Source organism: Ailuropoda melanoleuca, chromosome 11, assembly GCF_002007445.2.
Source record: "Ailuropoda melanoleuca isolate Jingjing chromosome 11, ASM200744v2, whole genome shotgun sequence".
In the NCBI taxonomy this organism is placed as follows: Eukaryota; Metazoa; Chordata; class Mammalia; order Carnivora; family Ursidae; genus Ailuropoda; species Ailuropoda melanoleuca.
This window is the reverse complement of record NC_048228.1, coordinates 20,015,196-20,032,744: the sequence shown is the minus strand read 5'-3', so window position 1 is coordinate 20,032,744 and position 17,549 is coordinate 20,015,196. Positions and strand designations below refer to the sequence as shown.

The 17,549-nt window shown below is 38.0% G+C and overlaps 1 protein-coding gene across 1 annotated transcript in view; it reads left to right on the top strand.

The window, feature by feature from the left end:
- ALPK1 (alpha kinase 1) overlaps positions 1-17,549 on the top strand; it is a 125,945-nt gene that overhangs the window by 48,198 nt on the left and 60,198 nt on the right. Inside the window, exons 3-4 of the mRNA XM_019797827.2 lie at positions 10,888-11,119; positions 15,863-16,017. Of these exons, the coding sequence (XP_019653386.2) occupies positions 10,999-11,119; positions 15,863-16,017 (276 nt within the window). The 5' untranslated portion in view covers positions 10,888-10,998. The remainder of the gene's footprint in view (positions 1-10,887; positions 11,120-15,862; positions 16,018-17,549) is intronic.

The window sequence follows — 17,549 nt, the reverse complement described above, 5'->3', positions numbered from 1 at the left end:
GCTATAAATGTTTTAAACTTTATGCATGTATTCATCTGTAACTTGCTTTTCTACATTTCTAACATTCATCCACATATTGCTGTGTCCACTTCAGTTTTTTTATTTATTCTCCTATTGAGGGACACATGGATTATTTCCTTTTGTTTGTTTGCTATTACAAACTGTGTCACTGTGAACATGCTTATATTTCCTAGACACACGGCCAAAATTTTCTCCAAACTAGAGTGTATGTCTAAAAGTGGACCCTGGGTCATAGTGTACCCACTGTGTGCATTTTTTATTTTACTGAATAATGCCAAACTGTAGTTTCCAACAGTGGTGAATGAAGTATACTAACTGTTCTTGACAACTGTTACCCAACTTAAATTTTTCTCCAGTCAAGAAGTTGTGAATGGTTATGGTTTGAATTTGTATTTCCTGATTACTAATGAGGTTGGACACGTTTCATATGTTCATTGGCCATTAAGGTTTTCTCTTGTGTAAAGTCTATTCAAGTCTTTTTTTCATTCTTTTTCTACTGTGTGATTGGTCCTTTTTTCATTGACTTAAAGGAATTCTATATATTCTAAAATAGAAATCCTTTGTCAGTTATATACATTACAAATACTTTCTCTCAGCTTATGACTTGTCTTTTCACTTTCTTTATGGTGTCATTTTACTAATTAGAAGTTTATCTCTCCCACTAATTAAATATCAATCTTTTGTGATTTGCATTTTTTACTAATGTTTGAGAAATTCTTCCCTAACCAAAGGATCAAAAAGAATATTGTCCTTAGATATTCTCCTTTAGAAGTTGCATATTTTGTCTTTTACGTGTAAGTCTTTAATCTAGCTAGTTTTGGTTTAAAAAAAATAACCCATTAGCTCAATGCCACATACTAAGCTAGTATAATAAACCAAATTTCCATATATACACCTGTATCTAGCTTCACTCTATTTTATTTAGAAGGTCAATTTGCCTACCCTAGTGCCAATAACTTTTGCATCATTTAATATAATTTTATATTAATTATTGGCATCTGTTATGACACTCCCCCTCCTCCCTGGTTGTTTTTTCATTAGAAGTATTTTGATTATTCTTTTTTTTTTAAAGATTTTATTTATTTATTCGACAGAGATAGAGACAGCCAGTGAGAGAGGGAACACAAGCAGGGGGAGTGGGAGAGGAAGAAGCAGGCTCATAGCGGAAGAGCCTGATGTGGGGCTCGATCCCAGAACGCCGGGATCACGCCCTGAGCCAAAGGCAGACGCTTAACCGCTGTGCCACCCAGGCGCCACTATTTTGATTATTCTTGAACTTTGTCCTTCCGCATAAATTTTAGAATCATTTGGTCAGGTTGACACACAAACACGCGTAGAGCTGTAGCAATTTTGATTGGAATTGCATAAAGATATAGATAAATTTGGGAAAAATTGATATCTAACAATATTGAGTTTTCCAGGCCACTACCATAGAATATCTCCTCATGTATTTAGGTTTTCATTAATGTCTTTTAATGAAGTTAAGTTTTATAAATTCTCCAAAATCTTGCATATTTATTATTAGAATTGTTCTTAAGTTACTTCATTTATACATATGCATATATACACACATATATTATTTTTTATTATACTTTACATATTTTATGCCATGGTAAGTGGTGGATTTTTATTAAATTACATTTTCTAGCCACTTGTTGCTGATTTAAAGGATATTTTGCATAAGATTGGATTTATTGGCTTATTGAATGTTTGGTAAAATTTTTCTGATAAAACTATATGTTCCTCGTGTTTTCCTTGTAGGAAAATATTTCAACTGCTAGTTATATTTCTCTAAGATGATAGGACCATAAAGGTTTTCTGTTTCTTCTTGGTTTCTTTTAAGTAAGTTATACTTTTCTAGAAATTACCCATTTTATTGTTTTCAAATTTATCAGTAAAACATGTTTCAATATTCTCTTATTAGCTTTTTAAAAAGTCTGTAGCATCTGTAATGCCCCCTCCTAAGATTTTTATTCCTACTTCTGTTTGTTTGTTCTCAATCTCTCGATCAATTTTGCCAGCAGATTATCAATTTCAGTGGTCCTTTGAAAGAACTTTATTTTGTTGAGCTTCCTATTGAATATGTTGTTTTTTTTTTTTAAAGATTGTATTTATTCGACAGAGATAGAGACAGCCAGCGAGAGAGGGAACACAAGCAGGGGGAGTGGGAGAGGAAGAAGCAGGCTCATAGCGGAGGAGCCGGATTCTATTGAATATGTTTTTTATTCCATTAATTTCTGTGCTTATTTTTATTTCCTTTCTTCTACTTTTTTTCATTTTTTTTCTATTTATTTCCTTACTTTTGGTTATTTAAGCTTAAGTCATTAATTTTCCAACAGTCTTTATTTCTAAGTATTTTGGCTATAAATTTCCTTTTATATTCCACTTTGACTGAATTCCACATTTTGACATGTAGTATTTACATTCTGTTGTGATATTCTCTAAATTTCATAATGATTCTTTCTTGGACCTGCAAGCTATTTAGAAGTATATTTCTTATTTTCCATCAATATGAACATTTTTTCTTTTGTTATTGATTACCAACTCAATTGCGTTTTGCTCATACAGTGTCATATGTATACCATTAATCTGAAATTTGTTGAGATTTGTCTCATGGCACAGTAGGCATTAAATTCTTGTAAATGTTCCAGGTATGCTTGAAAGCAATGTATATTTTGCAATCGTTTAATATGTTATTTCATAAATATCTATTAGACCAAGTTTCTTAATTGCGTTGATCAAATAAATGGTATCATTACCAATTTTTTGTTTGCTGAATTTATTAGTTTCTAAAAGGAGTGTTTCAAATTTTCCCACTATGATTATGTATTTGCATATTTTTATGTTCTTTCACTTTTTGTTTCATATATATTAAAAGTTATGTTCCCAGAGGCATACAAGTTTAGAATTGCTCTACCTTCCTGGTGAACTGAATCATGTGTCATTGTAAAGTGGCTTTTTTATCTTTATTAATGCTTTTTCCTTTAAAGTCTTTTTTGTCTGATATTACTATAACTGTACTTTCTTTTAGTTAGTATTTTTCTAATATATCTTTTTCTATCTTATTACCTTTAACTTTTTTTTATTCTTATGCTTTAAGTAAATCCATGTAGCTATTTTTTTTAAAGATTTTATTTATTTATTTGACAGAGAGAGGCAGCCAGCAAGAGAGGGAACACAAGCAGGGGGAGTGGGAAAGGAAGAAGCAGGCTCCAAGCAGAGGAGCCTGATATGGGGCCCGATCCCAGAACGCCGGGATCACACCCTGAGCCGAAGGCAAATGCTTAATGACTGCGCCACCCAGGTGCCCCCATGTAGCTATTTTTTTAATCAAGTCTATCTTTATTTTTTTACTATAGCATTTAGTTCATTTGTATTTATTGGAAATACTGATATATTTAAATTTATTTCTACCGTCATATTTTGTATTCTAAATTTATCCTGGGGCATCTGGGTGGCTCAGTTGGTTAACCGTCTGACTCTTGGTTTTGGCTCAGGTCACGATCTTGCAGTTGTAAGATGGAGCCCTGCATCAGACTCTGCACTCAGCATGGAGTCTGCTTTGGCTTCTCTCTCCCTCTCCCTCCCATTCTCTCTCTCTCTTTCTCACAAATAAGTAAATGAATAAAATCTAAAATATATATATATATATTTATTTATTTATTTATTTAAGACAGAGAGAGAGATTGAGAGCATGTAAGCAGGGGGAGGAGCAGAGGTAGAAAGATAACAGACTCTGCACTGAGCGTGGAGCCCAACTGGGACCCGATCCCAAGACCCCTAGGTCATGATATGAGCCGAAATCAAGAGTCAGACACTCAGCCAACTGAGCCACCCAGGTACCCCTCTTGCCTTCTTTTGCATTTTTTTTTCATGTTTGACCTTCTACCAGTTTGAAAGTCATATGTTTTATTTCAGTTTTTTAAGCTTAACTTAGAAATTTTTTTCACAGTCTAAACTTAATATCTCCCCTCCTCCTACCAATTCCAAAATCTTATAACACTTTAACATCAATCACTCTTCTCCTGATATATATGCTGTTTGTGTTTGTATGTGTATTTTTTCTAATTTTTTCATCTCATAAGACATTGTTATTGTTGTAGCTTTATACAATTCGTATTTATATTTAGCCAACAATTCACCACTTTTTTTGCTTATTGTTTTTCTTGAATCTCAGGCCCTTCATCTCTGATCACTCTCCCTTTATCTAAAGTATATACTTTAGAGATTTGTTTAGTAAGAATCTGTTGATGTTTATTTTTAAATATTTTTATTTTTCAAGGTTTTTCCCCCAGCATATTGAAGGTACCCTTTCACTATCTTCTAGTTTCCATTGTTGCTTTTAACTAGGTAGCTATAAGTTCACTGTTGTTTCTTTGAAGGTACTCTGTCTTTTCTCTCTGGCTACTTTAAAGATCTTCTGTATGCCTTTGGTGTTCCATAGTTTTGCTATGATATTTCTACATATGGATTTTTGTTTATTTATTTAACCTGCTTGAAGATTATGGGTATTTTAATTACTGTCTTTCTCCTGTTCTTACAGTTCTTAGTCGTTATGTCTCTAAGCATTTCTTTTGCTTTCCCCTCTTCTTCCCTTCTAGGATTCCAATGAGTCATGTGTTAGAGCTTTTCTATCAATCCTTTCTGTTTCTTAACCTCTCTTTTGTGTTTTCCCTCTTTCTGGCTTATGTTGTTGTATTTTAGATGAAATGTTCTGACTTATCAACCAGCTTAAAAATTATAACTTTGACCAGAACTTGTATTTTATCAAATCTATCTAATTCATGGCATTTTACATTTTTAATTATTATTTTTTCATTTATAGAAATTCTATTTGACTCTTTTTCAATCTGCCTGTGCCTTTTTATAGTTTCTTGCTCTTAACTCATACATTCAACATACTCTTTCAGATCTTTAAATATGTATACTTTGTAGTCTATATCTGATAAATCTGTTATCTGAATTCTTTGAAGTTCTGATTTAACTATCTGTTCTTTCTTCTTTCATCCATTGTTTCCTCTTACCTCATGCATTTTGTGAGCTTTGATCAGGAACTCATATTTCTTGGTATTTTACAGATGGAAATTCTTTGAAGCTTAGTTTTAAGTCAGATTCCTTTAGAGAAGGTTATGTTTCAGTCCACCAATTGCCTGAGAAAACTACCAACGTGGAACCTTTTTTTTTTTGTTTCATGAAATTCACATGTAAAATCACCTTCTATTTGCTGTAGCTATTTTAAATACCAAACACAGGGTTAGAATATTATTTATCTCTGGAGATCTTGAAAAACATCATATAAAGGCTAAAGAATGAATGAAAAACATGACTTAGGTATTTGACATGTTTTCAATAAACACAGTTAATTTCAGAATTTGCATGAGCTCTGCATGATACCTATGTGGGGATATCATTATGTGATAAGTTGGAGTTTACAAGGTGTGTCCTCCCAAAGCTTTAGGATCTTTTTAAAATAACTTATTTTAAAGTAATTATCAGGTAGAGGTTTTGTGGATCTTGCAGCTTCAGATTCTCAAGGGCAAAAAATTTTGTTCTCCTCCAAGAAGCAGCATGTTTTGCCACAGGCAGTTTTCCTGGGAAGTGGCAGGAGGGGATGGAGATTTATTTTTAGCTTGCCCTTACACTGAAGATTCAACCTTTTAGGACATCAGTTTTATGCAAGGGAGCAGTTTCCTCTTATATGTCCCACCTTGTGTAGGCCTTTGGTTTTTTTTTCCTATCTTCCCACACTCCTAGATAGTGAAAACCAAAGTTTCAGCTTAGAGTGCTTGCAATTTCACTCAAGGCGAAGCCTAGCTTCTGTGTTGGTTAACTTTCTGGGTTCCAGCTTTTACTTGATTTATGTTTTCTGAGTAGTCCTTCCTTTCTTACCATTTTATTGATACAGTTTAGAGGTGTTAAAGTGCTTTTCCAGCATTTTTACTTGTTTTCAGTGGAAATGTTGGTCAGGGTGTATAGTCTTCCATACTGCTAGAAATAGAAGTCTACTCTTTCAGATTTTGGTGACTTCGAAGTTGCCTTCTCTTCACCCTTTTTATTCAGTTTTAAGATGCTAACAATGGCCATTACCCAGACATATTTATCCAAGCCGCACGGTTGTCTTAGACTCCAATCAGACTTCTCTTTCTCCTTTTGTTTCCCCACTTGCACCAACCAGTACCAGAGGTGCTATAGTCAGGTTTTTGTGGGGTTGCTCAGGGCGGGCGAAAGGCTTGGAGAAACTGGATTGTCATTGCAAGTGACTGACTGGAGAGATGCATTCTTGTTCTGTGTTGGAGACCAGAATACATTTTCTCATAGAATCAATATGGTAAATGATTTTGAATGTAGGTGAAAAAGTATATTTAGTATAATTACTTATGTACATATGACTTAAATGAGCTCTGTGGGTTTGTTTATGAATCTAACCAATCATTAATTGAATTCCAACAAAGATATTTTAAACTGAGGCTTTGGACTGTAATTGCATTTAGTGTGCCCTGTGTAGCTCATTTTAAATGTATTTATGTCTTATTCTTATAATTATACTACAAACCCCTTGGCAGGAGAGGCCATCCCTTCTACCTCTGTATGCCTCTCCACATCGTCTAGCTTAAGGATTATGACTGGTTGACCAGTGGGTTAATGCAGAGGTCGTAGCCAGTAAACCGTGGAATACCTTTGGAATTCTTTTATTTTCCCTGACTTACCCCCAATATGGTGAGGGTAATTGTCCAAGGAAAAAGACTCACAAATGCCAAAAGAAATGACGCTTTGAGTAACCCACTGATTTGCTTACTTTTAATGATGGCTGATTTGTCAATTATAACTCAGCCACTCAGTTAAATTCCAGGTCACCAATAGAAATAAAGTACACATGTATCAAAATCAAACATGGAATGTATGAACACATGACCATTTGGCTGTGTGTGTGCACGTGTGCCTTAGATTCTAACTTTGTTGTGTATCTAGTGTTATTCTAGAGGTATCTGTTTGTATGTTCTGTTGCTTTTGCTGGCCTCTTTCTATTTAATTTTTAGAAAAAAATATGTAGGGGGATGTCAAAACTTTTTAAAAATCCATACATTACAAAAAAATATAGGGAAACTAACATGATTCAATTTAGAAATAGGTACAATTCATAGAATGCCACAGTTCAGGGAGCAAAAAATTATATGTGTTGAAATTGAAAATGATCCTTTTATAAAGGAAGCTGACCAAAATTTCCAGCAGGACTGTTGCCTGAAGGACAATTTCCTAGGCTCCAGCCTCTGTTATGCTTAACAATGAACCATACAAGTCTGGACAGATGGTTGGATTCCAGTGTTTCTCATGTTACAGTATTTTCTTCCTATTGTCTCTCCTGAATTCTGCAGGGAAAAGAGAAAAGGCTATAACTTTCAAAAAGTATAAAGAATATCCTCAGTATGTTTTGGGAAGTCACAAGTACTGAACATTAATTATCTCAAAAATCTTCTTTTTTTTTTTTTTTTTTTAGAAATACTTTCTTGGTTAAAATCCAGTTGCTTATTCTGGACAGTTATGACTTATCTTTCTTACTGTCTTTATTGCTAGAAATACAAAATCTAAGATGTATTTATGTCTGTTCCTAGAAGATCCCATCTATGTTCCCTGTCTCAAAGTATGGTAATGTTGTCCGTTCAACTTTGAGCTATGGTAAAGTAGAAACCTGGGACTCATTTTTAAGACCATTCATATCCGTCCAACAGCAATACTGCATTTATTCTCTAAACAGCCCTCAAATTTGTCCAATTTTCTATATCCCAAATCGCTGTTATTTTTCACCTAGATTGTTGCGATAAATGCCTAACTTATCTACCTGCAATCACCTTCTTCCTCTCTGCCACCACTACAGCCAAAACAGAATGAACTTTTCCAGATGCAGATCTAGGGTTCTGTTCCTCCTGCTACCAGTAGTTTCCTATAACTCTTAGGGTAAAAAAAAAATTCCTTACCTGGCATACAGGTCCCTGAACAGCCCCTACTTAGCTCTCCAAATTCACCTCTTATCAACTTTCTCCTTTTATCCCTTGTTCAACTAATTTGGCCTTATTTCATTCCTTCCATATTTCTTTCTACATTAGGTCCATTCCTCACCATTTTAACTTCATTAAGCCCTGTTCTTCTTACAGTGTTTAATTCCAACATCACTTCCTCAGGGAATCCCCCATTCACCTGCTCTCATTTTACCCGAATTATTAGGTCAAGTCCTGTTGTTTGTCCTCACAGAATTGCATAGCTTATCTCTCTTTCACAGCACTGAGACAAAAGGAAGAGATTTATGATCCAGTGCATTAGGCATCGGGATTTCGAGTGAGGGAACAAAAGCAGAGTTATATTTATTTAGTAATCAACCTCTAAGATTCAAGCCAACATTTCTAAACCACAGAGAAAAGTATACATACAAATATTATACTTAAATGTTCTCAAAAGAGCCAGGAATTATTGAGTAAATAAGTATCAGATATTCCTCAGCAACAGACAGGCTGCTGAGTGTGTAATTTAAGACCTGGAAAGTATCAGCAATTGTTCCCACTTAACCCCCATAAACTACAGATAAGAAAAACGAGCCTCAAAAGTGAATCTCGGAGGTCTCACAAATATTTAATGATAGAGAATGAAGTAGAATTAGTCACAAATATCTGTTGAACACTATTATGTGTAACAGTTTTCCTATATCCAATTCCACTTTTCATTACTACATGCTATTTCTGTTTAAACATTTACAGAAACAGAGCAACGAAAATTTATTTCCATTTGTAGTATAACAAAAGACGACTTTCTACCTTAAGAGGATGATATGGCACCAATAAAATATTACTGTAAGCCTTTTGACAAAGGGGTGGCATGCTATTAAAATTATATTACAGTACAGTTTTATTCCTTTGTACATGAACTCTTCATATTTTCTTATTATACCCCTCTTTCTACATGAAGTCCTAAAAAGAATCCTAGAAAAAGGATCCCCCTTCTTGCTTTTATTTGAAGAAAATGAATGTGTCCTATTCACCTGTAGCTAATTTCAAGCAAAGTTTGTTAACTTTCTCAATTCACCAACTGCATTTCTCAATTTCCATACTAACCTCCCATTCTAACCACATCTCCCTTTTTCAGGAATGCTGGGAATAGAATGCCATTGCTATGTGGCCTCTTGCTCACACTAGTTCACTGATTAACTCTCTGACCAGCTCTTACTTCTTGGTTCCTTTCGTAGAAAGGCAAGCTAATCTCCAGCTCTTACTATGCAACATTGACTTAAAAACACTTGCGCTAAAAGGGACACTGAAAACCATTTAGTCCAACAATCCAAACCATGCAGGAATACTTTCTGAAACATATTAAACAGAAGAGCGATTTAATTTATTGTTATGCTTAAATGCTTCCATAACTAATTCCTCACAATCTCACTTTTGTGAATACTCTTCCAAGTAACAAGAATTTTGTATTCAAGTCTCTATTGGTGTTCTTCACCAAAAAAACACAATTATTTTAATGACACAAGCCTGTAATACCCAAAAACTTTGCTTTGTCAAGTTATCTGTGTAAAGAATGTGTGTGTGTTTTAAAATCCAAAGCATATGGAGTACTAGTCAGTTTAGAATGAAAAATGAAAAGTGTAGGTTACACAGTTAGCTCATCTTTCATTCTGTGTTCCTGTTAAGTCTTAGAATAGAAAAAAAAATGTTTTCTTGTTTTTTAAAATTCAAAACTAGCTTCTTAAAGTGAGGCCTTTTTATTCCAACACCTACACAATAGTTCACTGCTTTAATATTTTCGATGATTACTTCATTGCTTGTATAAGCTAGGAGACAAAGGGACTGGAACCATCCACGTATCTGTTACTTTCTTCGCTTTCAGACTCTTTTGCTTTGGTAATAAAATCCATGTGCCCTATAAGAGTGTCTAAACCAAACAGCAGCTCCACGATCTATCCTGGCAAACTCAGAGTTTCTTTGTTTCACTTGTTTATTGTAAACAAAACAAAAGGAATTTTGTTTTGTTTACAATGTACATTCTTTAATAAAGGGAAGACAGACAAAAAGATTTGTTAATCTAGTAACTTTCTAGTATTTATTTGCCAGGCGTTTTTGTACTGTCGGTAATTTATTTTGTTCTTGAAATTACCTTGACTGCCATAGATCATTACAGTATATTCATATTTGCATATGAAATCTCTCAACTGTACATATGTTAAATAGCAATATAAGTAGATTCATCCATCCATATGATAAATTCATCCATATGATAGATCTAGGAAATTGGGTTTTCTGAGATATCATTTCTCTATTTTATTTGGCAAGGTGCCTGGCTGTGAAGAGCTTTAAATTTGGCATCTGTCATTGCCTATCATGGTCCAAATTAGACGATGCTAAATACCATGAAGAATACTTCACAGGGGAAATCAGTAGCGGGTTATGAGAATGGTAAACTTCGTATCGCCATGTGCTTGTAACTGAATATTAGAACTGTTAGCCAGATGCTTCCTGTAGACTTCCAGAGAGACAGAAAGTGCAGTGTCACTGAGATCCAGAGGCACTGATGTGCAATATGCAGAAGATACATAAATCATAGGATATATTCATTTCATGTGGCTTCATGGGATTCCACTGACATCACTGTGGGTAACCAAGGTCTGCACCAGGAGCCTCTCCCTTCTGCTCTCTGACGCCTTCGAGGTGCTGCCCATCTAGACCAGGCCCTGCAGTAATTTCACACACTCCCCTAATAAAGTCCTCGGGGGCTGTCATGTATTTTCATCTGTTTACCCTATTATCCCTCCCTGCTTGAGTCTTACAGATAATTGATGATGCTTCAGTTAGTCATCTTTCTCCCGCTTTTGTTCACCAGGTACCTCCGCCTTGAAGGGGCTCTTTTATTGAGAATCGATGTCTTCTTCTGGGTAATTGATCACCATAGACCCAGGGACACTTGACTCATCGTTGAGGAAGAGTAATCATCATGAATAACCAAAAAGCTGTAGCTACACTACTGCAAGAGTGCAAGCAAGTGCTGGACCAACTCTTGTTGGAGGCGTCAGATGTGTCGAAGGAGGACAAGAGCGAGGACCAGCAGTGCAGAGGTGAGGTCCTGACGGGAGGCACTGGGGGCAGGGAGAAGCCAGCAGGTTCGCTCTCAACTCCCCTGCCTGAACGACATGTTTTCATCTCTGCCCTATTTTTCTTCTCTTGGCAGATGACCACCGAGAGATGAGTGGATTTCTAGGGCATGAATGGGACATGGGCTGCAGGCGGACGGGCAGGGGAGGAAGCCCACTTTGTTGCAGTGAATTGCTGTCAGTTCTAATTTTAGGCTTCAGTAAACATGAGGCTACAAGAAAACAGTTTAGTTCAAGAAGAACAAAGGGTGCAAGTGGGCCGGTGCACGTAAATTTCAATTATTAAAAAATTGAAGCAACTTCTGAATGGTGGCACATACTTTTTTTTCAAACGAGGCTTTTGTGCCTCATCAGTTTCCATAGGCTTCTATGGTTCCCATAAATATGTCATCTCATTGGTCCAGTCTCTCTTTTTTTGATTATCGATACATTTCTCATGCTGTATTCACATGCCGTTTGTAAAATAAATCCTCTCACACTGATAAATACTGATTGCATCATTATCAGAATTGAATTGGCCTTTTGCTCATTTCAATAGTTTATGCCATTCACAGTTTTAGATACGTCATTGTTTGGGAAGTTTTGATCACAAAGTCTAGAAAGTTGAAGTATTTCTTATTTCTTCCATAGCCAGTTTTGGGAAGAGAATCTTTTTCCCTAAGACTTCTTTTTAGCGTTTGAATAAATGTTCCTCCATTTCTCTGAGTGTGTCCCTTTTATGTGCTTTTAATATTTTTCTTTGTATTTTTAGTGACTTGCTATTCCTTACAGAAATAAGACGACCACATAAAATGCACACTCCCCATCTCTTTTGTTGTTGATGATTATGTAATGGGAAAAGGTTCTGGAGAAGCCTTCCCCCCTCACATTCTTGTATATAGGCACACACATTTTTTACAGAGGCTTAAATTTTTGTAATCTGTCATTTATGCTCCTTTCAAGGTAAACCGCCCTGTGTCCTATTGTTTCACAACTACTTAGTTTATGTGATTTCCTCATTTACTAGCCAAATACACTGCGTGCTTTTGCTTGCTAGTTATGTGTGCCCATCAGCCCAAGCACACGCTGGCAGGTGTTAGCTCCTTGTCAGGGAGCAGCGGTGGCACCTCTAGAACGTGCCACAGTGCTGGTGCTAGTTCTCCCCAGGGGCAGTGTGTTGCGTTCTGTCTACTGAAGTTTTTCTCTTGTCCTTTTACTACATGGCATCCTTTGTCTACTCAGCCCAAATTCCTTTAAGCTTTCTGCTCTCCCCAGTGAAAACTCAGAGCCCCCAGTTGGGCAGCATCTTCTTCTTTTTCTTCCCAAGTGCCGCAGAATAGGAGAAATAGTAATTTTAGTTCCAGGTAAGACACATCAGGGCCACAAAGTCACCCAATTAGCAACAGCCCTTCAGGTAAGCTGCTTGGGGAAGGAAGTGATCAGAGAGGCAGAAGACGGTACTGCTCCGTCAGGGGCTGACTGCTGGGCTTGGCTGAATCTCATAAGCCAATGGGGGAGGAAACCTATGCTGAGCCATCGACAATCTCAGCATTAATCGATCCCCGTGGAGGCAAGCTGCGGAGTCCACCCCATGGGCTATCAGTGCAGCTGAATGCGGTCTGAGCTGAGTTCTTCCCTCAGCAAACTTTACTGGTTTCTGAGTAATACTGGTGGGTGGGTTGTGCTGCCACCAACGTCATCACTCATGGGTACTCCAAGAGAAAGACAATAGTACAGGGTCACCTAATGGTGGCGGACAAGTCAGAGGACTTGAACATGATCACTTTTCCTTCCTCCTCTCGCTCTCAATCCTACCCTCTTCCTTCAGAAATTGCCCTTGTCAGCATGGAAGACTACCCCTGGCAACTTCCTTAGAAATAGAGGAGGAACCAAAATCTAAACACAGATATATTTTTTAAATGTATTTCAGAGGCCTCACTTATTTCGGTATGCTATACTGGCCTACCCATGCTCTGGCATGGCCTGCAGCGAGAGGGTGGTATGGGGAAGGCAAAAATGAGCTGTGTAGAATAGATTTTCTCTGTCATCATGAAAAAAATTGAAAATATTTGAACTATTCAGTGCCAATGTATGGTAAAATTCTTTGAATCCAGAAATCAGATTCCCATTGTCATTTGACTACTTATTTGACTCCTGAGCTTGATACTCATGGACAGAATGTCTAAATAATTTATCAGTCAAACGGGACACTCGAGAGTGAGAGGAGCAGTATAAATAAGTACACTAGGACCACATAGGACTGTCCTAAGTGAACGGAACTTAATAGTCATCCTGTTCCCTACTATTTACAAATATCATTTAAGAAGCTTTCTTTAGGGACACCTGGGTGACTCAGTCAGTTAAGCAGCCAGCTCTTGGTTTGGCTCAGGTCTTGATCTCGCAGTCCTGGGATCAGGCCCTGCATCGGCCTCTGCACTCAGTTTGGATTCTCTGTCCCTCTCCCTCTGCCCCTTCTTGCTCCTTCTCTCTCTCTCCCTCTCTCTCTCTCTCAAATAAATAAATATAATCCCTACATGTATACTGGAACACTTTTGGCCATCAGAAGGCCAGGCTTTCTAGCAGATCATGACCACATTGGTCCCTAATGCCACGTCTCTGCTTTCTTTGGAGGAGTGCTGTTGCACTGTCGGTGCTCAGTAGTTCTGGGTTGCTGAATCAGAGAGCAGTGATTTCCTGTTATTTGCAAATCATCCTCAGTAGTCTGGATTACTCACTGGTGTGGCCCATTTGATACCTCAATGCCAAGCAATGTTTCCCTATTAGCAGTCTTCCTTACGTTTGCCCAGTTGGTGGTAAGGACACAGAAGGGCATTGGACTAGGGCAGAATTAGGTTTTCTTCCTCCTCTTCCTTTTGTTTTTTTACTCTCTCTATCATATCTCTTTTGTCCTAGTTAGCATGTCTCGTGTAGATATAAGACTAATCCTTCTTTTAACCATCATGGTGTGATTTACAACAGGGATAAGATATGATGCCTGTCTTCAGGGAGCTCACATACAATGAGAGGACAGTATGATGACATAGCAGTGGGATGAACACTGAAAGACCATGCATTTTGGAGTTTGGGAGTACTCAGGAGGGACATTTTAATTCCATGGGGTGGTCATGGCAAGCTGATGAGAAGTAGTCATGTTTGCACTGAAGCCAGTGGGTTTGAGCTTGATCATGAAATGATTGGGGGAGGGCAATGCAAAAGCGAGGACAAGATGTACAAAACCATTAAAAGATTTTATGCAGGTCAATGGACTGGTCTATCTTGTGTTTTAGCAAAATAGGGATCAGCAGCGTGGAAGTTGGAGTGGATGGGGCAAGATAGGAAGCAGTGGTTCAAACAAGAGTTACTGATAATGAAAAGGAGGAAATGGACTTTAGAATCTACAGAATTTGATAACCAGTTAGGTTGAGGGGGAGAGAAAGAGCAAAAAGTCTAGACTGACTTCTAGATTTTGCACTTGGGTGATTTAGTGAATGGTGGTAGCAGTCATCAAAATAAAGAATAGAGAAACAGATTTAGAAAAAAGACGGTAAGTTCAGCTTTAGATACTTTCTTTTAAGATTTTATTTATTCATTATTCATTTGAGAGAGAAAGCACAAGCAGAGGGAAGGCGCAGAGGGAGAGAGAGAAGCAGGCTCTTCACTGAGCAGGGAGTCCAATGGGGGGGCTCGATCCCAGGACCTGAAGGTCATCACCTTAGTCGAAGGCAGATGCTTAACCATCTGAGCCACCAAGGCACCCCCAGCTTCAGATACTTTTGAGTATGAAAGGTCTGCAAGACAAGCACCTAGAGCTTTATAACTGGCAGTCATACAATCAGGTCCATAATCCCTTATTCAGAATGCTGGGGCTTCACACATGCTTCAGCAGTCAGAATTTTTCAAATGTTAGGAAGGTAGTGTGGTGCAGGGACCATCTGTTACATTCACACTCCAGCAGAAGCTGGGGCAGCATCTAGAGTCAAACATTAAAATTTTTGCAGCAAAACTTTTGGCTAATCTCACTAAATAAGATAAACAAGGCTGTAAAGAGCCTCTAGTCAATTCAAGTCTGGTTTGGGTGCCAAACTTGAGAAAAAACATATAGTTTCCAGAGCTTTTTGTGTTTTCTAAGTTTGGCTAGGAGATTGTGGACCTCTGTGATTAGGTTTGCTGCCCAGGAAGAGATTGAATGTATCTACTCATGTGAAACAGGGCCATTTCACAATAAATTGATACCATTTCAAATTTCATTTGCATTTCGCCTATGTTCAAATGTAGTCCATAGTGAAAGTATGCGATGAGGTGAGGTGAGGTCTTGGAGAAGTAAAAAGAGGTTGTGCAAATTGACTCTCTGCCTTACCTAGCTGCCACAAGTCCCAAATGTCATTCCATCTCACTCCCTTTCTCATTTTACAGGGAAAATAATATTTCCTTCATTCCTTTCTCTGATTCTTCATGCAGAGATAGTCACTGAAGTGCTTTACTTCCTGCTAAAAACCTTTCTTAATGCCTGACTACCCCAATTTACCTGAAGGGCAAAGTAGAGCAGGGCCACCCCTGACAGATAGCTTTGCGCTATTATTCTTTTAGTCAGAACCACCAGCTTTAGACCGGCCAGCAAGAGGTAGGAAAAATTGTTTTTTTGCCACTGAGGTGCTTCATCATAACATTGGTAACTCAACAGCCTTTTCTTTGACTGCAATTTCCTTACCTGAACTCTGACCTTTTCAGCTTCACTCCCCAGCGAGTTAAGGACCCTGATCCAGGAGGCAAAGGAAATGAAGTGGCCCTTTGTGCCTGAAAAGTGGCAGTACAAACAAGCCGTGGGCCCAGAGGACAAAACAAACCTGCAGGATGTGATTGGCTCCAGGTTGCAGCAGTTACTGGTAGGGAGAGCCACGCCACCTGTTCCTCTGACACCCCCAAGTGAGGCATTTAGCCTCTAAGTGGTCTAATAGATTAAATTTCTTTGAAGCATAAGACAGCCCCTACCCTTATGGTCGACTCTGCCAGATTGACTAATGTGGGGGAAACAGCTTTTAGAAAGCATCGCTTGCCTATAAGACCTTCCGTTGGAAAGCCAAGTCAGGTAAAAGTGAAGAAGGGTGGTCAGTGGGTCAAGGGAGAAACCTGTCATCCTGAAATATGTATTATATCCTTGGTGCACCAGAAGCAGTAGTTTTGGTTCTGCCATGTCTTGTAACATTTTTATTTTGAAATGCTCCTTTTTAAAAGTTGGGGAGCTTAAAAAAATAAATTCATCATTATTTCATCAATATGATTGCCTTCTGCCGTGTCCCTCCCCACCCCACCCCCAAACCTGGGATCCTCCTCCCTCCCTTATCTCCTCATGATTCAGGCTGTTCAGGAAGCATCAAATCAAAGTCATTGACCTGCTTATTCCTCAACTCACGTATTGGAAATTAATCAAACTGGTGTCTCTACCTTGGAGAGAAGAGGACCTCATGGATAGCACATGAGCTCAGATTTGAGCTCAGATTTCAAGGAGTGCCATTGTTCTTTTTGGTAGCATTGCCAAGGGCAAGAGTCTATTAGCTTATATGTATTTTTTTCTCAAAAAATATTTATTTGTCTGAAGACCGGGTATTACAAACAATAATAATATCCTAAAATCTTTATTTCATCAGTTTACATGAGAATGTGCTTTTGGGTCATCCCAAAATAAATGTATAGATATTGTCTTTGCCTATCAAAACAGAAATCTAGGAAAGATTCCCTGATCTACATACATATAATGGCATCTCTGGAGGCTTAAGAGAATAGCAAAACCCCCACTTCCCCCCCCCCCAAATAAACAAACAGACTGGGGTTAAGTAGACTGGGGACTGCAGGCAAAGGAAAGCGAATACTTGGAAAGAATGCAGTGGTGAGCCAGGGATTTTAAATTAGCAGGCTTGGTATAGGTGGAAAAGTGGAATAGAATAATAACTGTAATCTGTGTATCACCGTGGATTTCACAAAGCACTGCACGTGCATCACCTCATTTAACTCTCCAAATGGCCTGCCAGTGATTATTACCATGGTCATCCCCATTTTACAGATGAGGAAATTAAGGTGCAGGGAGATTAATGTGCCCAGGGGCACAGACCAGTGAGTGGTGGAGCTACTCCTTCCTCCCTTTCACTGCCAGTTCTCCCTCAGGAAGCCCCAAGTGAAGAACTTGAAAGCGCAGGTAGAATCCCTGAGACTTGTTTACCCTAAAGCAAGATGCAGGCTGCCCAGTAGAGCTTCCTGCAATGCTGGAAGTGTTCCATATCTCTGCTGCCCAATACATTAAGCCCTCACCACCTGTGGCTTTCCAGCACTTGAAATGTGGCAAGTATGACTGAAGAACTGAATTTTTTAGTATTATTTAATTTTGAAAAATCAATTTAATAGCCACCTGTGGATAGGGCTA